The sequence below is a fragment of the Heteronotia binoei genome, chromosome 2, assembly GCF_032191835.1.
Source record: "Heteronotia binoei isolate CCM8104 ecotype False Entrance Well chromosome 2, APGP_CSIRO_Hbin_v1, whole genome shotgun sequence".
Taxonomy (NCBI): domain Eukaryota; kingdom Metazoa; phylum Chordata; class Lepidosauria; order Squamata; family Gekkonidae; genus Heteronotia; species Heteronotia binoei.
Window position 1 is genome coordinate 167,886,329 of NC_083224.1, and position 24,167 is coordinate 167,910,495.

Sequence of the window (24,167 nt, forward strand, 5' to 3'; positions counted from 1 at the left end):
AAGAAACACACCAGTTTGTGCTTTAAAGCCAATAACTTGTGTCCTACCACAAGCTCTACCTCAAGAATGCTCTTTGTCCTAGAAGAAGACTCTGTTCTTAGCTGAATAGTATGATATAACACAACCTACTAAATATAAAGTCACTGGGATGATGGACCCTCAGGAATAGTATGAGGTAAAAAAATCTACAGCAAGAAGTGAGAACTGGCAGAAATTACACCTCCCCTTTCATTAGCAGGAAATTTAGTCTGGATCCAACTCTAAATGTTGACCCAGTGTTCAGGAACAACTATTACATTTATTATTAAATTTATAATTCTGAACCTTGTGGGATTCAAGAGCCTTGGTCCACATTCCAATTATCTGGGGAAAAATTGATGATTAATGAAAGACATTAACCACATTTTTAATTTGGAAGATTTTTTTTCATTTCAGCCATACTATCAGTCAAATAATTCACAAATTTTCCACTAAAGGAAATTAGAATTCTAAGATGAAACAGCAGTCATATTACTGAGAAGTTATAAGGGAATTCTAAAATGGAATGGTATTAATATAACCCAAAAATCATTAACAATATTATGGTATTCATAAAATACATCTTTTAAAAATAATTATATGATCAGGAACTTAAAGGAACACATGATATTATCATATACTATCGGACCACTGATCTATGAAGCACAATACTATCTACTCTGGCTAGTAGGAATTGTTCAGGCTTTTATTTTTCCCCCAAATCTGCTACCAGAGACCTATTAACTAGATATACTAGAGATTAAACCTGGGATATTTTGCACACAAAGCAGATGTTCTACAAATGGGCTTACAAACCTGGACTAGAGATAGTTTCAAGGCTGAGATGGTTTCAAGGTTGAAGTTATTCTTGGTTTACCAACCACAGCAAAAGTACTGATGCTAGAAGACTCCGTCCCTGTGGACCTCAAAATATGTAAGATCCTAACTTTCCAATACCGTTGGACTGTCCAACAGTCCAGTCCTAACAGTCCAATGCAGGTTTGGAAATGTGTCCTTTTCAGTGGGAATTACTGTCAAGTAAACATGCTTTTAGTGCTGCTGTCCAAATAACTATTTAAATAAACACACGTTGTCACCTCTTCAGGAAGAATAAAAGAAATGTGTATTTTATTTTGGTATTTTGTGTGTTTGTATTTGCACCTAAAAGTCAAGTCAACCTCCGGTGACTGATCCCTTTTGGAGGCCTGGAGGATATTCAGAGAGGTGACTGAATAGGGCTTGCCCCTGTCCTCTTAACCGAGTATTCCAAAGGAGGTCCCCCATCCAAGTACCAACCGCAGTCAACTCTACTTAGCTTCCAAAAACTGACAAAATTAGGCTTGCCTGGGCTATCCAGATCAGGGCAAAGAAATATGTATATTTGTATTATTGTGATTGTAGTCTCAGTCAAACAAAATTCTGTTTAACATCATAATTTTTAAATCTAAGATATAAACTTACATCAGCATACATTCAAATAGTTAAAAGTACTGTAGATCTTATTCACGTTGAATTATGTGGAAAGATGTGTTTTTTCAACTCCATGATTAAAATCCAATATGAAAGACACATTTAACACACTCATTACATTCCCCTGATGCTAATGTTCATGTGGATTAGGATTCTGGATCTATTATTTTAAAAAATAATCCACTATTAATCAAGACTGAAGTGCTGACTGAAGATGCTACAGTTCTGCCAACTATCTTGAAGGAAGCTTTGTGACATATGCTCTGTGCAGATTATGGGTTAGCTTTTAGGGCTCCGTTCTGTTAAACTAGATACTATCAGAGCAAGAGTTTTACGTTCCAAACCAATTGATTTCAATGGGATTTTAAAAAGATGTAACTCTGTTTAGGATTGCACTGCATGACTTTTCTGACTTTCTTCCACGAAGAATTTAAAAAGAGACTTCCTCTGATGCAGAAAATACTTTCTTTGTCAAATCTAGCCTTTCTCTGTTTGAGGAAGACTTGATAGAATGGAGTCACAAGATCCAATTTAGTAAAAGGGAGTAATAGGATCCAACCCTAAGTGTATACTGAATGTGACAGAGTAAAACAGGCTTTTGCTTTTTTGACTGTGCCTCCAACTTCTACACAATCTGGGGAACATGTTCCAAATCTCTGAACATTGAAGGTTCCTGATCATTCACAGAGGGCTTTATAGAGACATTCTGTTAAGCATGCAGATCTAAGGGAGTGCAGCCAATGAGTGAGTTGCTCCTTTCTGCAGTCATTCAGTGTATACATCTCAAGATTCTTTTTAATTATTATATATAATTCCACAGACTTAAAACAAAACAAAATCTCAAGTAAGAAATAGAGGTGTTGAAATAAATTGCTCATGAACTAAATGGAACTCTAAAAATATATGTTTTCACATTGCTTAAAATGGTCATATTGCTGTATTATAAACTTTGGTGTATTTCAAAAAGCAGGAAAAAAAACCCGATGTCACCACTTTCCTCTGTTTTGTAGCGTTTCATTCCTAAACAATGAATTTTCTCACAATAGTGTCTGTATGATGAATCCAGATGCCTTCTGCTTCTGTGGAAGGCAGGCTGCACTGCATTGTCTCTAGGTATGGCTATTGTTTTGGGGTTTGTTGAAGTACCGCCTTGCCTCAACACTGCTGAGGGACACAGAGCAACGGGATGGGTTCTGCCTCCTGTATTCAATGCTGTCTGCTATGGCTTGCTTGATTATCTGAAAAACAAAAGCAAAAGAGTGCTGCTTTCAGGATGGCACTGAATGTGTGGGTGTCTCTGACTTCTCTCCAGCAGTTCTGGCAGGCACCGCTGTTTAGGTGATACGAAGAGATTGTTTACTGTTTCAAAACCGTTTCCCAGAGCTTGTAAACATGTTGTGGAGGAAGCTACTGCAACTGAAGGTTACTGCTATAAAGACAGACAATTGTGAAATCAGGCAGCACACATGAGTTGTTCACATTACTCCAAATGTCAGATGGATTAGCGTCTTGCATATAACAGTACCTACTTAATGTGATTTATTTCCAAGGCCATCCTTTCTTGACCTGAATGCTAGATGCAGATCATTGTTCTGTAACAGGCATGGATAACGTCTGTATACTCTCCATATGACTCAAGTCTTTAGAGAATGGTCTGGGAGCCAGAAAAGCAGTTTGACTCATAAGACTTCCTCACATGTGGCCAGGAACTATAGCATATTGGGTAATAAGAGACTCCCAGTTATGGAAGAAAAGCACTCAGGCATAATACGTAATACAGATATAGCAGGGGTGGCCAACGGTAGCTCTCCAGATGTTTTTTGCCTACAACTCCCATCAGCCCCAGTCGTTGGCCATGCTGGCTGGGGCTGATGGGAGTTGTAGGCAAAAAGCATCTGGAGAGCTACTGTTGGCCACCCCTGAGATATACCCACATATTATAGAAAATAGAGAGAGATGTAACACTCAATGTATATAATTTCTCTATTTATTACAACACTAAATCATTCTTTTACATGTGTGTGGAACCATGGTGATTGTTAAAAGCTGTATTTATTTATTTAAAACATTTATTAGCCATTTTTCTTCCTTATGGAGCTCAAGGTGACATTATTATTATTATTATTATTATTAGGAATAAGGCCCATTGTGAAGAAAAATATAGTGGGCTTTAGAAAATAGCTTTGAGTGAGTGCTTCCCTGCTGTCTTTTCACTCACCCAAGGCGGCCGTTTTCTGTAGGGGAACTGATCTGACTTCAGCTTTCCATCTCCTCCCCTCTCCCTGTACCTCTATCTAGGAAAAGTACAGCCTCCATCCACATTGAGGCCCAAAGAAGCTTACATCACTCTCCTCTCTCCCTTTTGCTCTGTACAACAACGCTACGAGGCAGGTTAGGCTGAAATCTGCGACTGGTCCAAAATCAACCAGTCAGCTTCCACAGCAAGAACCTGGGCCTGGAAGACCCCACTCTGAAGCCCTAACTCCCATGCCACACTGACTGTCATGGGGGGGGGGGGCTCCTACTGGATAGTAGCAAACAGCCAGCCTAGGGTAGCCAACCTCCAGGTGGAGCCTAAAGACCTCCTGGTATCACAACTGAACTACAGACAACAGATCTCTCTCCCCCTGGAGAAAATAACTGCTTTGGAGGGTGGACTCTATGACATTATATTCAGCTGAGGGCTCTCCCTTCCCCAAACACTGCCCTCCTTAACTCCACCACAAAATTTCCAGGAATTTCCCACGAACCTGGAACTGGAAGCCCTAGTCAGGACTGGACCTAATGAGTTCTCCCTCAAAGGCCTTTAGTGATACCTTTCAGACCAATAGTGCCTCTCTAATAATGTTGTTGGTCAAGCACAGAACTTCATTCTCTCTCTTGCTTTCCCCTCCTTCCTCTGCCCCCCTCCCCCCGTATCTGGTCTGCTGCCATGGGACACCATTTCCCCCCTGTCTCTGGCTGTTTCCCTTCCAAAGGAGGAGATGGAGGAGCCTTAAGCCAATCATGGGAAGACTATGTAGTCGTGCATCCAGTTAGGATCCACTGCAGCTGGGTTAGAGCAATTGTGTGTCTAGCAATGCATACAAGGGGGGAAAGTATGCAAAAGCCTAAATATGATTTACTAATGAAAACTCACACTGCAAAATACATGGAAAGACCATTAGTCTCATGACTATATTGCTGGAATACTGCTATATGCAAATCGTACAAAGTATCGGATGATCCAACCTGCATAGATTGCAGGCATCCAACATAGAAACCAAGATCTCCAGCGATACCTTTTTAACTCTTATGCAGTGGAATACATTGTGGGTTTGTGGATTTTGGACACTGTATGAAACACAGTTACAGCTAAATTGGAGTAACAGCTGCTAGAATTATTATCCATGCCAAATACTCAGCTATTGTTAATGGGGAAAATGTAACTAGAGGGATAAAAAAAAATACACAGCTCTGGCCCTGAATTTAATCCGATTACTAATCAAAGTGGAGGAAATCTTGCAGTTAACAAATAGTTTAATAAATCATTGGATACAGTAATTACAGAATAATGTCAGCCACTGAATTAATTTAAAAGATGATAGTATAAAGAGCTGTTTTGAAGAAAACCATGTTTGAAGCCTGCATACAAATTATGATGCAAACTATCAGAAATTGTTAGCTCTTCTTTTAAAAACATAATCTACCCATTTATCCACTGATGCACTTGTGTTTTATTTTTGGGCATGCTGAACATTAAATATAAGTGAAGGAAGGAATACAGCCAGCAGGTGGCAGAAGTTGATCACATTCTGAGAGGAGTAACTATAGCTGGGGAGAAAAATACTTTGGGTAATGATAGCTTGGGGTGGGGGGGGGGTAACACTTTGTGTAATTAAACTGATAGCAAAGAAGAAACTTAAGTATGCTCATCACTCAGGCTGATGGCACTGGAAGTCCATGCACTGGAGACAACTGTTTGACATAAAGAGGAATAATGAATAATGAAGTGGTGATATTACAACATTAGTATGGTTAAGAGGAGGGTAACTTTTTTTAAAAAATGTCATCACAACTCACACATCTCAATATATATTATATTCCTCTCTCCACACTAATTTACATAGCCTAAGCTGCATCTGGAAAGAGAATGGAGGGGAAATAGCTCCCACCAGTGTACCCTCTAAGCTGAGTTAGCATGAGCTGGCTCGCATTTTAGCTTCCAGCACGCACATTTTTGTCTTAGCTCAAGAAAAATGGCCCCAGAGCAAACTCATTTATGCAGTAGTTCACAACTTTAATGCCAGTAGCTCACAAGACTCCACAGCTTAAAAGGATCATTGATTCCCTTCAAGGGCTCAAAGGTCCTCAGGCTTCCCCTTAGCCCACTCTGCATGCTCACTTGGCAGGATGCCCTATCCCATGTCTGTTTCAAAAGCTGTGGCAGAAACCTAGCTCCATGTGAGAGATGGGAAGGGACATTCACCACCTCCTCAGTGCTCCTTAATTTTTATTTATTTTTGCTGTCAAGTCACAGCTGACTTATGGCAGCCCCCTGAGGAGGAGAATGAGAAGATGATGATGATATTGGATTTATATCCTGCCCTATTCTCTGAATCTCAGAGCGGTCATAATCTCCTCTACCTCCCCACCCCTACAACAGACACCCTGTGGGGTTGGTGGGGTTGAGAGAGCTTTTACAGCAGCTGCCCTTTTAAGGACAACTCCTGTCAAAGCTATGGCTGACCCAAAGCCATTCCAGCAGGTGCAGGTGGAGGAGTGGGGAATCAAACCCGGTTCTCCCAGATAATAGTCAGCACACTTAACCACTACACCAAACTGGCTCTCAAGGTTTTCAAGGCAAGAGACAGGTGGTTTGTCATTGCCTGCCTCTGTGTAGCAACCCAGGACTTCCTTACCGGTCTCCCATCCAAATACTGACCGGGGCTGATCCTGCTTAGCTTCCAAAACCTGAGATCAGGTTCACATATATCAAGAAAGAGTATGATTTAAAAGGAAGCCTGTCCCTCACCGCCAGCCTGACCACTGGATTTACAAGTCATTTGTGCTTGATCCTCACCTTCCTGGTCTAGCAAATTGTCCCTTAAGGGAAGGATAGAAGAGCTGGATTTACACACAAGCTCAGTAGGTTATAGGTAAAGGCCTCAGATCATGAGAGCTCTCTAAATACTCCTCTCAAAAGTGCTAAACTACTATTTTGGAGGTGCAATGCTATTGGTCTTCAAAGCTGATATAGTTCAGGGCTTCAGCACCAGGCCCTGGAAACTGGGGCTTGGCAGCAGTATGGATGACATAAGGGGGAGGCAGTACTTAATACAATGAGGGGAGGCTGCAATTTCAAGTCCTGTCTCAGATGCTCTACCAACTACGGAAGCTCAACATGCTCAAACATGCTCAACATGTTTTTTTCTAACAGAAAAAAATCATGTTCCAAATCCAAGAACTTGGCCTGGAAAGACCCTATGAAACAGGAGGACACAGATCACTGCAAAGCATACAAACAGCTCTGGAGGGAAACACCTTGCAAGAATCTAAGAAATGTCATGTTAGAAACTTTGCTTCCAGACTGAACAGGTATTGCTTTCACGTCCCGCTCAGGTATGTGCATTTTTAAATTAGCAGATAAAACATTTTTTTTTAATCTAGGATTTATATCCCGCCCTTCCCACTAGGTGGCTCAGGGCGGCTTACAGCATGTAAAACTAACAAAGTATAAAGTATAAAATTAAGCATTAAAATTAACATTACATAATTTATAATTAAAAATCTAAACATTTGTTATATACATAAAACATTAAAATCATTCAGCGGTCTCAAGCTACACTCAATTCAAATTCAATGTTCCGTGTTCAGTGTTCAGTACTCAGTGCCGGTTAGTTGTGGGCCAGCTGGAAGAGGGCTGTCTTACAGGCCCTGCAGAATTGGGTAAGGTCCCACAGGGCCCTTACCTCTTCCGGCAGCTGGTTCCACCAGGATGGGGCCATTACGGAGAAGGCCCTGTCCCTTGTAGCCTGCACCCAGGAAAACATAACTGACATGAACACAAGCCCAAATACGGAGGGGGCAAGCATGCAGTTTGGCAGCACCCAATTCTCCCCACAGGGATGCCAGCTCCAGACTGGAAAATACCTAGAGATTTTAGGGGTGGAGCCTGAGGGCAGGAGTTGGGGAGGAAAGGGACTTCAGCGAGGTACAGTGCCATAGAAGCCACCTTCCAAAGTGGCCATTTTCTCCAGGTGAACTGATCTGTCACCTGGAGATCACTTGTAATAGTGGGAGATCTCCAGCCACCACCTGGGAGTTGGCAATGCTCTCTTCCCATCACTCTACATGCTCAGGTTCACACTACAGAATGCCAACCTGTTATCAGAATTCAAGGCTCATTTGTACCCTCTATAACCCCCTCCCTGCCTTTCCTCTTGCCTTGGTGCAAGTTAATTCAACTGTGAGCATGGGGGCAGGGAGAAAGAATGCTCTTCCCCGCCCTTTCTTCCATGAGTGGATGGTTATGCCCATGTGCACCGGGAGCACACACAAGCTATCTCACAATCCAGAGCAATGCCCTTCCTAAAATACCATTGCCTCTTCTTGTTATATAGGAGGTGTTCACATTCTTGGATGATGGACACAGCACAGAAGAATGTCAAAACAATGTTCAGAGCAAAACCTCTCAAAAGCAATCAGCAGCTTCATACCAAAGCAGCTTCTCTGGGAAGAGAGAGCCGAAGTGCATGAACTTCATCTCCCTCAATTGGAAAACAGTCTGCAAAGCTCCCTTCCTGGTGAAAAGCACCAGTAGTTTCAACAGCTTGTTTACCGAGAGTTTACACAGATGTTATGAAGAAGTATGGCCTCAGACATGAACATATTTGCTGAAGGTTCCAAATCCCGGAGCTTGGCAAACAAAGTAGGCAATCTTCCCAACACTTCTTTCTGATTTGCAGCTTACCGTATTCCTCTCCCACCCCACCATTCCCCTATGAAAGACACTCCTAAAATAGAAATAACCAATTGCTACTCAACTGTCTTCCTGGCCAGAAGAACAGACAAGGTGATAACTTGTCTGTGCCCATGAATTATGCTGCAGTAGCAACCCCCAATACACTGAAAGACAAGTACAAGAGAACACAACTACATACCAATTCAAGTGAAATGGGCCCATTTCCATGAAGCAGTGAAGGCATGTCATGGACAAGTACTCCATGCTGATTTGAGAATTCAGTATGTGTTGGGAAGTTATAGACAGGATTGCCAACTGGCCTGGAGAAAAATGTCCTGCCACTTAACAGGGGCTTAATGGGATGTTATTTAACCTCCAGGCCATGAAAACATTCCTCTGCCCATTTCTATACATTCAGCCTCTATTGGGATGGAACATTCTTTTCTAGGCCAGCTGGCCAACCTACTTATTGTTGGAACATGGAAGGGAGGGCATGGAAATAGGTAAAATTAAAATGCAGAGATATGAGCCAGGGCCATGAGGCAATATAACAGAAAAATGGAAACCAGTGAATTTTGTGGATTAAAAACAAACGTTTGCTTACGTCCAGTTTTTCCTCACCTTCTTCCCAAATTCTTCATCTTCCCACCCTACAACTCAACTGATGCACTGCTTGGATTTGGGGCTGGCTGAACAGTTTACAGCTTCCAACCTGAGAGTTGCAAAGGGTAGACCTATGGGGCTATATTGCTGAGGGAGTGTGAGGATTGGCAAAGGTTGCTGTCCTTCATCCCAATGGCCTTCTGCCACACTGCCCCTTGCACACTGCCAGATTTCCACATCAAGATGAAGGCAGCATATGGCAGTAGCCCTTGGTTTTCAAACTGAATGCAGGAGGGACATTCCTTTTTAAAAGACATTTTTACCTCAACGAAATCATCTATCTGGGTGTCATTTTGCTCTTGTTCTTGCTGCACCTTCCCTTTACTTCAGGTTGGGGCGGCTTGTGAAGAACTGTGTTGGAAGTTATAGCAATGGAAAAATTTCCCTCCTCGGTTGCATGGGAATATAGGATTCTGGGGCTAGATATATGACAGCCTCAGCTCTTTAGATAAAAATGGATGCCATAGAGCAGGGGTGTCAAGCTCGTTTGTTATGAGGGCCGGATCTGACATAAATGAGACCTTGTTGGGCCGGGCCATGTCGGGTTGGGCCGGGTCATGTCGGGCTGGGCCATGTGTGTACTTACTTCAGATTAGGTAGCAGAGACATAAACTTTATAAGGGACACAGAAAACACAATTAAATATATATATATATTTAAAAACTTAAAACATGCCGAAAATGTTAGCACTCATTGCTTTTAAAGGTGCTTTCTTTGTATTTCTCCCATGGGATCCAGAGAACTGGGCAAAGGAAGCTCTGGCTCTTTCCTTCCTTCCCCAAGGGACTCAGGGGGAGCCTCAGCCAATAGAAGGGAGGCTTGGCTCAGTAGCTCTGCTGTGCGATTGAGAGAGCCTGGAAAAACAAGCTCTGCCTCCCCCCCTTCCTCCCTCAGCCAATGGAGAAAATAGAGGTTTTGCTCTGTAGCTCCTGTGCAATTGAGCAAGCCTTGCAAAGCAAACTGTTATTTCAGCAGGAAGCAAGAGAGAGGGAGAAGGAAGCAGATGACAGCCAGTTGCTCAGGGCCTGATAGAAGCCCTCCGAGGACCTGATTCAGCCCCCAGACTGCATGTTTGACACCCCTGACATAGAGTATGTGTCATTTCTAGCACATCTAGTCTTGCACCTCTGCAATTTAGTGCTACGGCATCTATGTCGCCTTTGTGTCAGCTATAGCAGGTTCTGCCTTATACGTACATCTAAGTTGTTTAGAGTATTGAATTCCATCAGGTCATGCAGCCTCTTGAAAGCCTCATTTGAATACTGGAAGTTGAAGGTGGAGAATGGTGTATTGGGGTCATCAAAAATATCAAAGTCAGCAAAGTCCTTTTCTTCTTGTGTTTCTCTAGGAACACCTATGAATAAACCATAAAGAAACAAACATTTTTAAATGTCAGAGACCTGTTTTTGCTTATTACCTTACAATCTAGTGTTACTAGACTGACAAAGAATTCCACACACCAGTGCTTACTTTTAAAGCCCTAAATGGTCAGGGGACTGGAAGGATAGTTTTCTTCTGTAACTTCTTGCTCACCATCTCAAGTTTTTCTGTCTATCCCCGCCCCCCCCCCCCCCCCCAGAAATAAGGTGAGTGGTAACTATTGACGGGGCTTTCTTGGTGGTAGTAACCCATGCCTGGAATGCCCTTTTCACTGAGATCTGTTTGGTGCCGATCCTATTAGAATCTAGGCACTGAGCAAGAACATTTTTATTTCCCTTTACATGTTTGTTTAGCTTTTCAGCTGAAGTTTTACCCTATCATAATATTTATGATTTTGGTAGCCCTGACCTGGATAACCCAGGCTAGCCTGATCCCGCCAAGCAGGGTCATCCCTGGCTATTATTTGGATAGTCAACTTCCAAGGAATACCAGGGGTGTGACACAGAGGTGGACAATGGCAAACCACCTTTGAAACATCTCTTGCCTTAAAAACAAGTCTAGTTCATTATCTAGTGGTGCATAATGCTAAAGGAGCTAGAATTTCAGGCTGCTAGATAATCTTAGGATCTCCTGGCTATACTATACACGCTGTCATACACATTAATTAATTAATTAATTAATTATCTTGGCCTGTATCTTCCTACCTGGTAGATGTTCTTATGATCTGCTTTTATGATCTTAACATTGTTTTATGCTATTGAAAGATTATTGCCTTTATTGCCTGTTATGACTGCAGACTGGAACGCTTTTGCTGCCATGGGATTATTACTGAATTGCTTTAACTTGCATTTTTGTTGGCTTTTCCCCCACTTTCAACTGTTAGCCTTTTTGAGCTGGTCTCCACTGAGAACTCCATCCAATGACAGAGATCAAGGCTAATAACTTTCATAAGCTTTACAAAATCTACTTGATTGGACGGACTAAAAGACCAATTCTGCAGTCGTTGTTCCTCTGCCTCCGGGTTTCTGCTTTTGTTCGATCAAGTGATCGATTCCCCACCAGTTGCTGCATGGGCACATTTTGACCCTTGGCTCCCTCCAGTTCTCCCTGTGCCTTCCCAATCTCTAAAAACAAGATTAGAGGAAGAATTGGAGGGAGTCACAGGTCAAAATGCACCCATGCAGCAACTGGTGGGAAATCGATTGCTTGATGAAACTAAAGCAGAAGCCCAAGGATGGAGCGACAGCGACTGCAGAATTGGTTAACGACAAAGACAGGAAAAAACAGGGAGATTTCCATGGATTTAAAAAGTTTTATTATTGCTTTGAAGGATGTTGGCCACAAGATATGGTGGGCTGTGTATTCAACAAATAGTCAGATGATATCCAACCACATCTTAATGCAGTATGAGCATGTTTGAAACTCAGTCCATCAAAAAGAGATTTCAATGGTTTGGATCCTGCAGAGGATTTCTTCTAATGGAAGGCAGGGCAATTTTGCTTACTCTCCCCTCACACTGCTCTGGGGGGGTGTCTCTGATCCTCCTAGGTGAAGCATTTGAAGGGACACTTTGGGCAGGAGGGGGGCGGCAGCGAAGTAATACTCTGTTCTGCTGACAGAAATCCTCCCAATGGGATATTTTCAGCAAGATCCAAGCCAATGTCTTTCAATAATGCAGCAGTTACAAAGGCAGAATCTCTCCCTCAAAAAAGAGAATGTATATAAATGTACATACACACTCTTGTCCAGTGTATCCAATAATCAACCCTGGTACATGCAGTGAGCTACAAGAATGTCTGTAATTGTTAAAGTCACACAGGTTTTTTTAAAAAAATATGCAATTTGGATCTCTAGATATTCCAGTATTATTGGGGAGGGGGGCTTTAGGCAACTCACCTGGGGCTTTGAACTTTCTGAAATTTATATTAGCCAAAACAAAGTGGATAATTGTTGGACAATCTATATCAGATGCGGGATCCTTGGGTTTGAAGACATAGCACTCCTTTAACCCCTCACGATCAAACACGTGTGGGTCTATTTTGGGGAAAGGAAGTTTGTTCATTTTGGCCCATTTTTCAGCAAGTAAGATTTCCTAGGAAGAAAGCAAAGGTTTTTATATTCACAGCAAGGGGATGGAATGAAAAGGAAAATTTGGGACAAAAAAAGAAAACACATTTGATACAATAATCATCATTATGTTTATTACAAGGGGGAAAAAAGAATGTGCGAATAAGGAGTAAAGATAACATAAATTCCACATCTGTGTAGAACATGTGCGTTATGCATTATGATATGCCCTCCATAATGGGGAATCTCCCATCCGAATTCCTCCATTATGGTATGGTTGGAAAATCTTTCAACCAGGTAAACATACGTGCTACTAACTCAGAGCTCTGAAAAGAGAACCACCCAGTGAAGTGGCTCATGGAAATCCAGAACATCCAGAGGATGCCCAGATGAATACAGCATGGTACTCCCCATCCCCTGTATCTTAGCAATTAGCACCCATTAAGGAATCAGCTGACCACTCTATGCTACTGACCTAAAAAAAGGCTCATCTAGCAGCTGAAACTCCACATTCTATGTGCAGAAAAATTGGACCATTGGTCCTAAAAGATTGGAAGACGAAGTGGACAGATAATAAAAACTTTGGGAGGCAGACTGAGGTGGGTAGCCATGTTGATCTGAAGCAGCAGGACAAAGTTTGCCTGAAAGAGGGGGATATGCTCAAGATCACATAATGAGCATCATGGCACAATGGGGATTTGAACCTGGGTCTCTACAAGCTTAGTGTGCACTCTGATCACTATTCTACACTGGCTCTCTTTCCACTCCAAAATAATAGGTCTTAGGGACATGGGACAAACACTACTTTTCCTGGTAACACTGTCCCAACACTACTTTTCCTGGAAACAACAGCCTCATCTAAGACAACAATCCAATCACAAATAATTCACAACACTTCAATAGTATCATCTTAGGCAGAATTATACCTTTCTAATTAAAAGGAGACAGTAACTCTGTTTAGGATTGCACTGGCTTGGTGATAGGGAAGGAAACTTTTGCTGTGCACAGGTGCCTGATTATACATTTATCAACACACAAAGTTATCTTTGGGTTTGTAAGAGCACAGTCTGTGCTATGAAAACCAGAGGAGTTATGGGAGATGCCAACACCCCACAATATGCCCGATATGTAATTTCTTGCTATGGCAAGGCCAGATGCAGAGCAAAATAATAGCAACTTTCTCCCATAACAGCTCAGCAAACAAGATGCTTTGCAAATCCTTACTTAATACCATGTTATGAGGGCTCTGCCTGTGGGAGGCTACAAAGGGTCAGCCTATAATAAAGGGTAGATTATCTAAACACAATTGTGAAAAGACTGGGACTTCCTTTGCAGTAAGGAGAAAATGAGGAACGGATATTTATCTGAGGGATTTCTTCTCCTCTAGGAACAAAAGCAGTTTTTTTTAATAAAAAAAAAAATCTCAACCCAAGGGTAATCTTGAGGATCTTTACACAAGCTTTGCAATAACGTGTGTCAGTACAACTGAGGTTTATGGCCCTGCCACCATCACAGCAAGGAAACCAGAACCCAATAAATTTTGATATGTACTTCCCATTTCAAACTGAATGTGGCCATTCATAAAGATGCAGAGAGGAAGTGGGAAAGGGGGCAAACTGACTCAAGGCCCCGCAAGACTGAGTGCCTCAACATAGAAGCTCATATTAACAAAGGTCACAGTGGAGTGTGTCCATTAGACCTTGAGAGGAGCAGGGGTTCACAGAGTCAAACAAAAAGTGTGCATGCCTATCTAGTCAATGTACGTTTCTAGTTATTAATGCATTTATCATCATAATTAAATGCAACATGCTAAAATATATAACATATTTCTTTTGTTGCTGTTCACTGTATTTAAAAGAACAATGAAAGACTGGCAGCGTCTAGTTGAGGGAATCAAAAGAAGGCCTAAAGACTATGTCTGGGTATTTGAGTCATGTCACTGTGGCTCTGGGCATTTAAGTGATGACCCAGTGTCAGCAGACACAAAGATCTTACACATAAAGCTTATTTGAGGGGAAGGGAGAATCCAGTGCTCCCCCAAGTGCTATTTTCCAATTCAGTACAGAAGATAAATGTGCTCTTTTTCTTAGGATGGAAAAAAGTGTTTTGAGTAACATGGGGATACCACAAAAAATTGCAGCCTTCTATCAAATTTGCCCTCCTCCCCTCTGTAACATGTACCGGCACTTTGTCATTATACTGGGTGTTTCCTGGCCCTTCCCAGCAAAAGCCAATAATGCAAAGCACAGGGCTGGGCAAGATAGAATGCCATGCTATTCAGTCCATTGATACTCAGATAATACTTGCTTCTTTGATACACAAAGCTGGGGGCAGATATAGCCATTGCAAAAGGGCTGTCATGAAAACAACAACCTATGCTGAATATGTGCCCATCCCCTCTGTAATTTCTAGTACAACATCACTATGTATTACAGAGCCAGTGTGGTAAAGTGCTTAGAGTACTCCCACTACATCACAGAAACTTGCTGGGTGATCTTGGGCAAGTTACACACCCTCAGCCTAACTTTCCTCTCACATAGTTCTATTTCACACATTCTCATATGGCTACCATTATAGGCATATTTTCTGCCTGGTTAAACAAACTGTAGGAAGGAGATGAGATAGCAAATGAATATCTTTAACAATACTGGGGCATTTCCCTGAGGCTGTTGATCTTGTGAAGGAAATATTAGACTACCTCATCTTTCAAGACCCTTATGAAGCTTCAGGAACTGAAGGGGTTCACCTGGGTTAACAATGTGGCATCCTCCTCTCAGGTTACCAAGTATACTAGAGAGACTGACTTCAGGAGGTCATGGGAAGGAACGCCAACTATCTTTACAACTGAGCTCATTTTTACCAGTCATGGACTGCTCATTTTAAAATACCCAAATTATGTAATGTGGAAAAGATAGGATTCCACTATACCTGCTCTTTAGTTAAACAAATGGGATGCAATGGTTAGAGTGTTGAACTATGACAGTAGCAACTCAGGTTGTAATCTCCACTCAGCACTGACGTTCACTGAATGACCTTGCTATTTTCCTATTTAGTCATTTTTAGGCTGCTTGAAGGGGAAACATGTTTGCTACTCTGAGCTCCTTGGAGAAAGGGTGGGATTTTTAAAATGTGCTAGACAGGAACTCTTCAGGAAAGCCAATACAGCTTAGTTTGGCAGCAGCTGTGAAAAATCTATTTTTCTTCCAAGATTTTGCAAAAGCAGCTACTGAAGGAGGAAGACTGTCTATATGGTATGGAGAGACTCCCCCTGCCACACACACACATGAAAGCAGTTGCTCTGAAGTGCTGGAAATTACACAGGAGACGGTGGCTTGCTTCCCAGCTTTCACATTCTTTCCACATTTGAAGAAGTACTATGGCATTAGCCTTGAGAATCTCTCATGTCATCTTTGCGTCAGCCATCATCATAAAAGGATGAATTTAGATCTTTCCGATGTTATCTCTAGTGGCAAGAGGCTCCATTAGAAGGCAAATTCAGTGAGTGTTCACAAGTCCATTGACACAAACAAAAGAACTGCTCGTAACTTATACACCCACACTTTCCCTTATCCATTTTTGAACAGGATTAGCTATATATGGTGCGCAAGGAAGGACTTGGGGAGAGTCCAATAATACAGGGGAAGAAGAAAAAGGACCTTGATGTTTCATTCCTTGTGTGAATAGAGTGTGACCTGGGGAAGAAGTTATGCTACCCAACCATGGCTTGGACACAAGGAACACGTTATAGGATGACACACTTCTTCCCCATCTTGGACTCAAGCTGCTCCTTTATTTTCATTTTCAGAACTAAATGTGGGTTCAGCAGTGTATGTGCACCAATGCTAGTACTTCTCTTCATTAGCTCAAATCATACTTTTGAAACCATAGTTGTGAATGGTGGTTTGAGCTAACAATGGTTAGTGTTAGCGATCAAGCAGATGGAACACTAAATCACAGTCAAAGTAGAAGGAAAAGAGAAAATCTGAGTGATAAAATGGAGGAGGAAAGTAAAAAGATATGAGCGCCTCCCGGTCTTCTAAACACAATTAGAAGACCAGAAACGCTATGGCCCTGGAGTCTATCTGCCATAAACAGAGCAGCTCTTTTGAAAGTGAACTTTCCTACTTCCCACTACAGCCTGCTATTCCCCTGAAAGCATGCCCTCAGGAATTCAGTGGACCCCTGGGAACAGTGTGAGGGTAAAGTGGGGGGGTTGTTATAGGAGGAAGGAAACTGGTGAACATTACTCTCACTTTTCATTCAGCAGGATACATGACTGTAAACCACCCAAATATTTGCACTAGGGCTATTTTATTTTCACTATGCCTTTTGCACAAAAGTCAGACACAGGTTTACTATTTAAACAAAACACGACTGGAAAACCAGGCTATTTTTCTAACTATCGCAGAGGAAAGTGAATGAAGCCTTAATGTACAAACAGCTAACATGAGAAGTGTGGCACATCTGATATGGATGGATATGAACCAGCTGGCAAACTAAAGTTCTTCATAAATTTTGGCTGGTTCACAATTCACAAAGCAATGTTCAAAAACTGAAGAACTGCCACAAACTTCCATGGATTTTGATATAGTTCATGGTGATTCATGAAGAGCAGAAAGGGGTTTGCCCTTGCTTTCAGCTTGTCACAAAAAACAGTTGAACTACAGAAAGTAGAGAGCAGAGGTTTCCGAACAGCTCTGTAGCAGGGACTGCCATTCAGCTGTTTGGTTTAAATGACTCTGAGCTGCTCAGCTGTTTGGAAACCTTTGCTTTCTGCTCCCCACAAAAAGCAGGAGCAGAAAGTGGGATTTAAGTGGCTTGGAGCCATTTAAACCAAACAGCTGGCCACTGTTTAGCTGTTTGGAAACTCCTGCTTTCTATTACCTGTGAAAAGCCACAGGGAGCAGAATGCAGGGGTTTAAACTTGAACAGAACTGCTAAAATGCAGTTCATACGCATCCCTAAAATCTAATATCTGATTGAATCTGTAAAGCAAAATCAATAGCAGCTGAACATAAACACTACTACAGTCTATTTTCTACATTGTCTAATTCATCCTGAAGTTATAGAGTACTTTGTAGGCAAGAGATGGAAAGACCTGGCACAATTATGTTCTTATCTGTGAAGCATTTCAGACATTTCTTTTATGTCTACACACAGATCTGTGCATTATAGTAGGCCAGAGTACTCACCTTGAAAGGAGGGCTGGAATCGCTGGGACGTGCAGAAAAATCAAACGATATGACAAGGTCAACCCCTCTTTGTGGCCGCAAGACAAGTGGGTAGGGCAGGTTGAACGTGAGTCCACTATCTACAACATGTATCTTCTTGCTCTGGACATCTAATGGCTCGTATATCCTATCAAATTCATCAGGATCTAGCAAGAGTGAGACAAACAAAGCAAGTTGGCGAAGGAATACCTTGAAGACTATCTCTCATGTATAAAAGCTACAAATAATGGAAAAGCCCATTTACAAGGGAATACTAAGCAGAGTTACACCCTCCTAAGTCCACTGACTTTGGTGGACTTAGAAGCTGTAACTCTGTGTAGGACCACACTGTTAGTCACTTCAAGCACAAAACCGGTTATGCTAACATTAGGCAAAGACAACAAATGTGCATTTATCATGATGAGACTAATGCCATTCCCATCCTTCTCTTTATTTATTCATTTGATTTACTTATACCCCACTTTCCTCCCCAGTGGGGACACAAATTAGCTTACATCATTCTCTTCTCCTCTGTTTTATCCTCTCCTCTGTTTTATCCTCACAACTTATGAGGTAGGTTACACTGAAAGAGTGTCACTGGCCCTAGGTCACCTCATGAGTTTCCATGGCGTAAGCAGGGATTTGAACTTGGGCTTTCCACATCCTAGTCTGAAACTCTTTACTACACCACACTGACTCTCAGCATCTACATCCACCCACCACTGTACAATAACATTACTATTGTACCCCACAAGAACAGCCCTTAATCAGATGCCACAAAAAATATCTTTGCTTCATTAAAGTGCCCATGCTAATACAAACCAGCATTGGGTAGAAACTCAAGCACTGATTTTAGGTCACAGAGGCCAATGTTCCAATTCTTTCACTGCAGTGAAGTACGCCGTGTGATGCTAGGGCAGTCATAATCTACAGGGTTGTCAACCTCTAGATGGGGCCTGCAGATCTCCTGCTATTTCAGCTGATCTCCAGGCAATAGAGATCAGTTCTCCTGGAAAAAAATGGCTGCCTTGGAGTGTGGAGTTTATGGCTTTACAGCCCACTGAGGTCCCTCCCCTTCCCAAATCCAGCCCTTCCCAGGCTCTACCCACAAATCTCCAGCCATTTTCCCACTCAGAGCTAGCAGCTATAATATAATCTCTCAGCCTAGTATAACCTCACAGGATTGTTGTAAGGATAAGGTGGGATATAAACCCACCCTGGGCTCCCTGGAGAAAGGGTAGCAAACAAAGATGGTTGCTAAATTGGTCGTTTAAAAATGTCTGGAGAAATGCATACATTTCAAGCATGAGGAATGTCATTTTACTAGTCCTGATCAAAGACTGCTTTCATCTCAAAACTAGCAAATGTTATTTGATGCCTAACTCCTGATATGCTGCCCTGACCTGGATGGCCCCTGGTTAGCCTGATCTCGTCAGACCTTGGAAGCTAAGCAGGGTCATGCCTGGTTAGTACTTGGACAGGAGACAAGCAAGGAAGTCTGAGGCTGCTTTCCAGGGTCAGGGAATGGAAAACCACCTATGTTTGTCATTTGCCTCAAAAACTCCACAGGGTCACTGTAAGTTGGCTGTGACGTGACGGCACTTTCCACCACCACCCCCCCCACACACACACACTGTTTAGCATCCAAATGCACAATAAAGGACAGGAGACCTTCCACAAAAACAACCTGTAAAGATGCAGGCAAACAAAAAAGGGAGGGAAGAAACTAGAGCTGCCCTTGATCAGTCATGCAAGCTGAGCCCAGTGGCACTGCAAGAACCTCAGGGGCTCACCCCAGAGTGAAAAACCAGCCCTGCATGCTGGGCGAAATGCTCTAGCATGCTACTGTTCAGCACATGTGTAGAGGTATGTGTGTGCTAACACCCCTAAAAAGTCATTTCAAATTAATACATACAGAAAACCTGATTATTTATTTTGCCATTCCACCATATGACAAAACCTTGGCCATACTCTGACAGAGTTAAGTGCACTTAAGCCCACCGGTTGCAATGGTCTTGTGGCCATAGCTCCATGTTGGACTGAAGCCTCAGTGTAAGCAGAAGTACTTCACTCTGCCATCAGTTCTGCTAATAAATCTGTTGAAACAGACCACTGTTGTTCCCATTTTGCAGAGACCAAGACAACAAATTCCACAGGTCCAGCCAATGAATAGATAAAAAACTGGACCAAGCCCTGTACTCTCTCTGGTGACTCACACAGACCGTTGCTCTGGTGTATGTTGTTTGTTTTAAACTTGCTTAAGAAGCATCTAAATCACAAAACTTTGACATTTCAGAGTTAACTCATATCCACAGTATATTTTAGACAAAAAAAAGTGTTGAAAAATTGAAAATGGAAATGGTCAAAAATTACTTCAGGCAATTGTGTAAGGAGACTTTATTTTTAGCCCTTTGGCTATCACAACAAATACAAGTATCTAGGATGCCATTCTCAAAAAGCAGCAAATAAAACAAAGCAACAGATGATTCTCAGTACTGCCTACTGCCTCCTTAAGCAATCTTTTTAAATGATCCAGCTATTTTAAAAAGTCAGTAAGAAACAGAAAAAGAGAACTGGTACAGTTTTAACATAGTGTTACAAATTTAACATAGTGACAGGGACAAACTCAGAATGCTGTAAAGGGCGGCACTCCACATGTGTAAGGGCATTCCATTAGGAAGCAATTGTGCTTCATTCAGAATGGCCCATTAAGTGGAGTGTTCCAACGTTCAATGCCAGCCAGCACAGTCACTAGATAAATACACTCAAAGTATTTTAAATATGCATCAAAGAGACTAGATACATTTTCTAATCAGTCGAAGAAACCATGCGATGGTTCCTTAAAGAATAGCCTTTTTTTGTCAGAAGGGATATGAGAAATAGCATAATGTTCTCTTAAACAAAAAAACACTCTTACACAGAATAATTATAACAGAAGAAATCTGTCACATGACATAGCAAGAGTTTCATTTAATATAGTCCTTCCCTTATACTACAGCTGTTATTCTTTTACTGAGGCAGAACAGAACCAAGCCCATCTTCTCATGCCTGGAGATTTCCTTCACACGGAAAATGTCTGTTTCTAGAGAACACTTACTGGCACATTTTAGTAGGGGGAAAGTACACTGATAGAAACAAAAGTTTAATTATGACTTTGATTTGCAGGATTAGTTTTGGATAGGCTTAGTCAAACATAAAATGTGCTCTGCTGGATGATGGTTCTCTAGTCCAGCATCCTGTTTCGCACAGTGACCAATAAGTTGCCCTGGAAGATCAACAAACAATGCACAGAGACCTTTTCAAGCTTCCCCCATTTTCTTATTCCCAAATGCTTTTTGTCACCTGCAGCTTAAATGTCTACAGGGATTAGCCAAAAGCATTCTTCCTGACAAAATGCTCTCCAGAAAGCAGACTACAAGAAATTCACACACACCCATCCCTGCTGCCAGTGGCTCATAAACAATGTTCAATGTCTGGACAAAAAGCAACAAAAGTATGTTCTATGTTAAGGCACCTGCAATCAAAATAGAGGTGTGTGTTCATATGTGGTAGTGACGAAACAGGATTTTTTGCCTCAATGTGCATCATTTTGCCCAAAAATCACAACAAATAGAATGCACGGGGGAACAGGCAAAAAGACTTATATGATCTTAATACATATTGCCTGAAGGCCAAACTAGACACAACGGTATCCTCCTGTCCTGTCTGCCATGGAGGTGTCACCATTTTACATTGATTTTAATATGCTATGAGGGCCCAATCCCAATTTTAATATGCTATGAGGGCCTTATACTTGTGTATACACATCATTGGAATGGAGTCCATTTAGAAGAATCAGCCAAGGTCTTGAGATGAGACATGAACATTCAGTTTGCGGTGCTCAACTTGAATGCCCAATCATACTCAAAAGTCATTGCTTCAGTGTTGTGTTCATCTAGCATTTGTATGTTTGAACTAATTATGTGTAAACTAATAATGTACTAATTACATCTTAAAATGTAATTGGTTTGCCAGTTACAAGATGCATATGGGGATTCCCTGACTTGGATGGTCCAAGCAAGCTAGATTTTTTCAGATCTCAGAAGCTAAGTAGCATTCAGCCCTGGTCAGTACATGGATGGGAGACCACCAAGGAAGTCCAGGCATGCTACTCAGAGACAAGCAATGGCAAACCACCTCTGTTCATCTCTTGCCTTAAAAAACCTTGTAAGTCTGCTGCAACTTCATGATACTTTACACACACACACGTTTTTGTATATACCTTTAAAACCCTGTTTATCAAATGCTGTTAGTTAGATCACTTTTTCTGACATATGCATTCTCAGCATTGCTATGTGGGGACTTTAATGCAGGACACAAAGGAAAGAAACTCATTACAACTTTTTGTTCTTCAAAAAATTACTGAACTCGCATTTTGTTTTTACTCTTGACTTGGATGGTACACAGCATTCTTAAAATGACTGGGATGTTTGATGGATTTTTAAATTGATTGGTTTGTTGTTGCTTAGGATGAAAGTATTTCCCCTCCCAACAGTTCTCAGAGTGGAAGACCAATGCTTTCTAAAGTTCTTCATGTAGGTTGCATGCCCTACACCTGTCCCTGGAACTTGCTTGAAGTCAACAATGGATTCTCACCTTGGCTAACTAATCTGATAGACCAAGATCTATTACATGGGTGTTTTCCCTTGCTTTCACTGTGCATGACCGTCAGGCTTTCTCTGTTGTTCTGCATTGATTTTCCTCCCTGCAGCGCTCAGTTTGCTTTCTGGATGCTGTTTCTCTGGGTTTTCTGATAGCGCTTTTGTGCTGATTATTACCTTATTTAGCTTTGAAGCTGAAGGTAATTCAAAAGTGTACAGATTCCCTCGTATTTCCCCACCCCCTCAAAGGCCACTCCTCCACCCACATCAAGGACATTCTGCCCTCTCTGCACCAGCTGCCAGCCATCCTCCCCACTTCATTGGAGTACAAGCTCTATTTCCCCCTCATTTTAATTTTTTTGATTTTTTTTCTGACAAGTGGCATGAGTCTTGCAATATGAGACTATTGCTAGTCTCAGATCGCTGAATAAAAAATAAAACAACAGGGGGAAAGGTTAATAGGGCCTGTGTGAGGTTTAGTTCCCTGCTGGTATTAACTTGAACGGGGGAATGAAGAGGAGACAAACAGCACTGTCTCCATTGCAAAAAAAAGGGGGGAAGGGATTTCAGTGCTGCAGGCAAACAAAATAAATGGGGGGGGGGGTAATTTATTTATATTTATTTATACTTTAATTTATGGATCACCTAATCCTTGAGTACACAGGGCTCTGGGTGATGTAAAGTGGAAGTTAAAAACATCAAACATAACAGCATTAAATTAATAAGTCATTTGACATGAGATATAAAGAGAGACTCTAGGATGGAAAGCCTAAAGCTTTGGGGGAAAATTCCCTTTAATGCTTTAGTGAACGGAGTTTGGGAAGGGAACCATTTTGACAGTCTCTGGAAGTCTAACATTAATCAGTGTAGAGGATAGAATCAGAGAATCACAAAGAGGAAAACATGCAAATTCCAAGGAAATGCAGGAAATTAGCATCACTGTGCAGCTGCGCTAAGGCAGTGATGAAAATTACACCCCCCCTTTTTTTTCAATTTAGTGGCACAAGACAAAAACAGCTCTCCAGAGCTTCTGCCAGAGGACTCCTCCCCCATACGAACAGCAGCCCTATGAAAAGCAGGTTGGAGTTGCAGCTGACTTTGCACAGGCGCACATGCACATGTTGCCAATTATCACAGCTTCAGTGCCAGTGTCAGTAGAGTCTACCATGCATTCCATACACTCAACATGTTCCCACCTATTATGAGACTGTTTAACGCTTTCCGGTTTTTCACAGTGGCCAATAACACAACAGAGAATCTCCTAGTGCTCTGTAATATAGGAATCTGTATATCTGTTTCAAAAAACGTCTTGTCAATTACATCATTCCCCCCCCCCCTTTACCTGACTTCCTTTCTGTTCCCTTCCAAAATGCATGAAACACAAGGATTTAAATGGAAAGCGCTTGCTGGACACTACTGCACAGCTGCCAAAGGGCTACTGCATACTTTTTTAAAACTTAGAACACCCCCACCCCAACATCACAAGTGACATTCCACCCTGATTTGGAAAGTGTAGGTTTTTATTGTAGCTGCACCAGAGGAAAAAGAATGGTGGGTTTTTATTGTAGCTACACCAGAGGAAGAAGAATGGTGTGTAAGGCAGGAACAGAATCTTTAGTCAAAATTAAAGGCTTACTGCTCTGAAAAGCTGCAGTAAGATGAGTGTGTGTAATGGGCTCAGCTGTGCAGAGGCAATAGCAGCACGCAAGTTTAAAATACGTTTCTTAATTGCATGTCAATAGGGCAAGGAGGATCAAATCTGTAAGGGAAATTTTT

At 41.8% G+C, this 24,167-nt stretch overlaps 1 protein-coding gene across 3 annotated transcripts in view; it reads right to left on the minus strand.

Moving 5' to 3' along the window:
- Window positions 1-278: 278 nt before the first annotated feature.
- PLA2G4A (phospholipase A2 group IVA) overlaps window positions 279-24,167 on the minus strand; it is a 333,250-nt gene continuing 309,361 nt past the window's right edge. For all 3 annotated transcript variants that reach the window (XM_060232389.1, XM_060232388.1, XM_060232390.1), the window contains 4 exons: window positions 17,734-17,918; window positions 12,371-12,566; window positions 10,291-10,448; window positions 279-2,726 (listed from right to left, as the gene is read on the minus strand). In XM_060232389.1, the coding sequence (XP_060088372.1) occupies window positions 2,598-2,726; window positions 10,291-10,448; window positions 12,371-12,566; window positions 17,734-17,918 (668 nt within the window). In that variant the 3' untranslated portion in view covers window positions 279-2,597. The remainder of the gene's footprint in view (window positions 2,727-10,290; window positions 10,449-12,370; window positions 12,567-17,733; window positions 17,919-24,167) is intronic.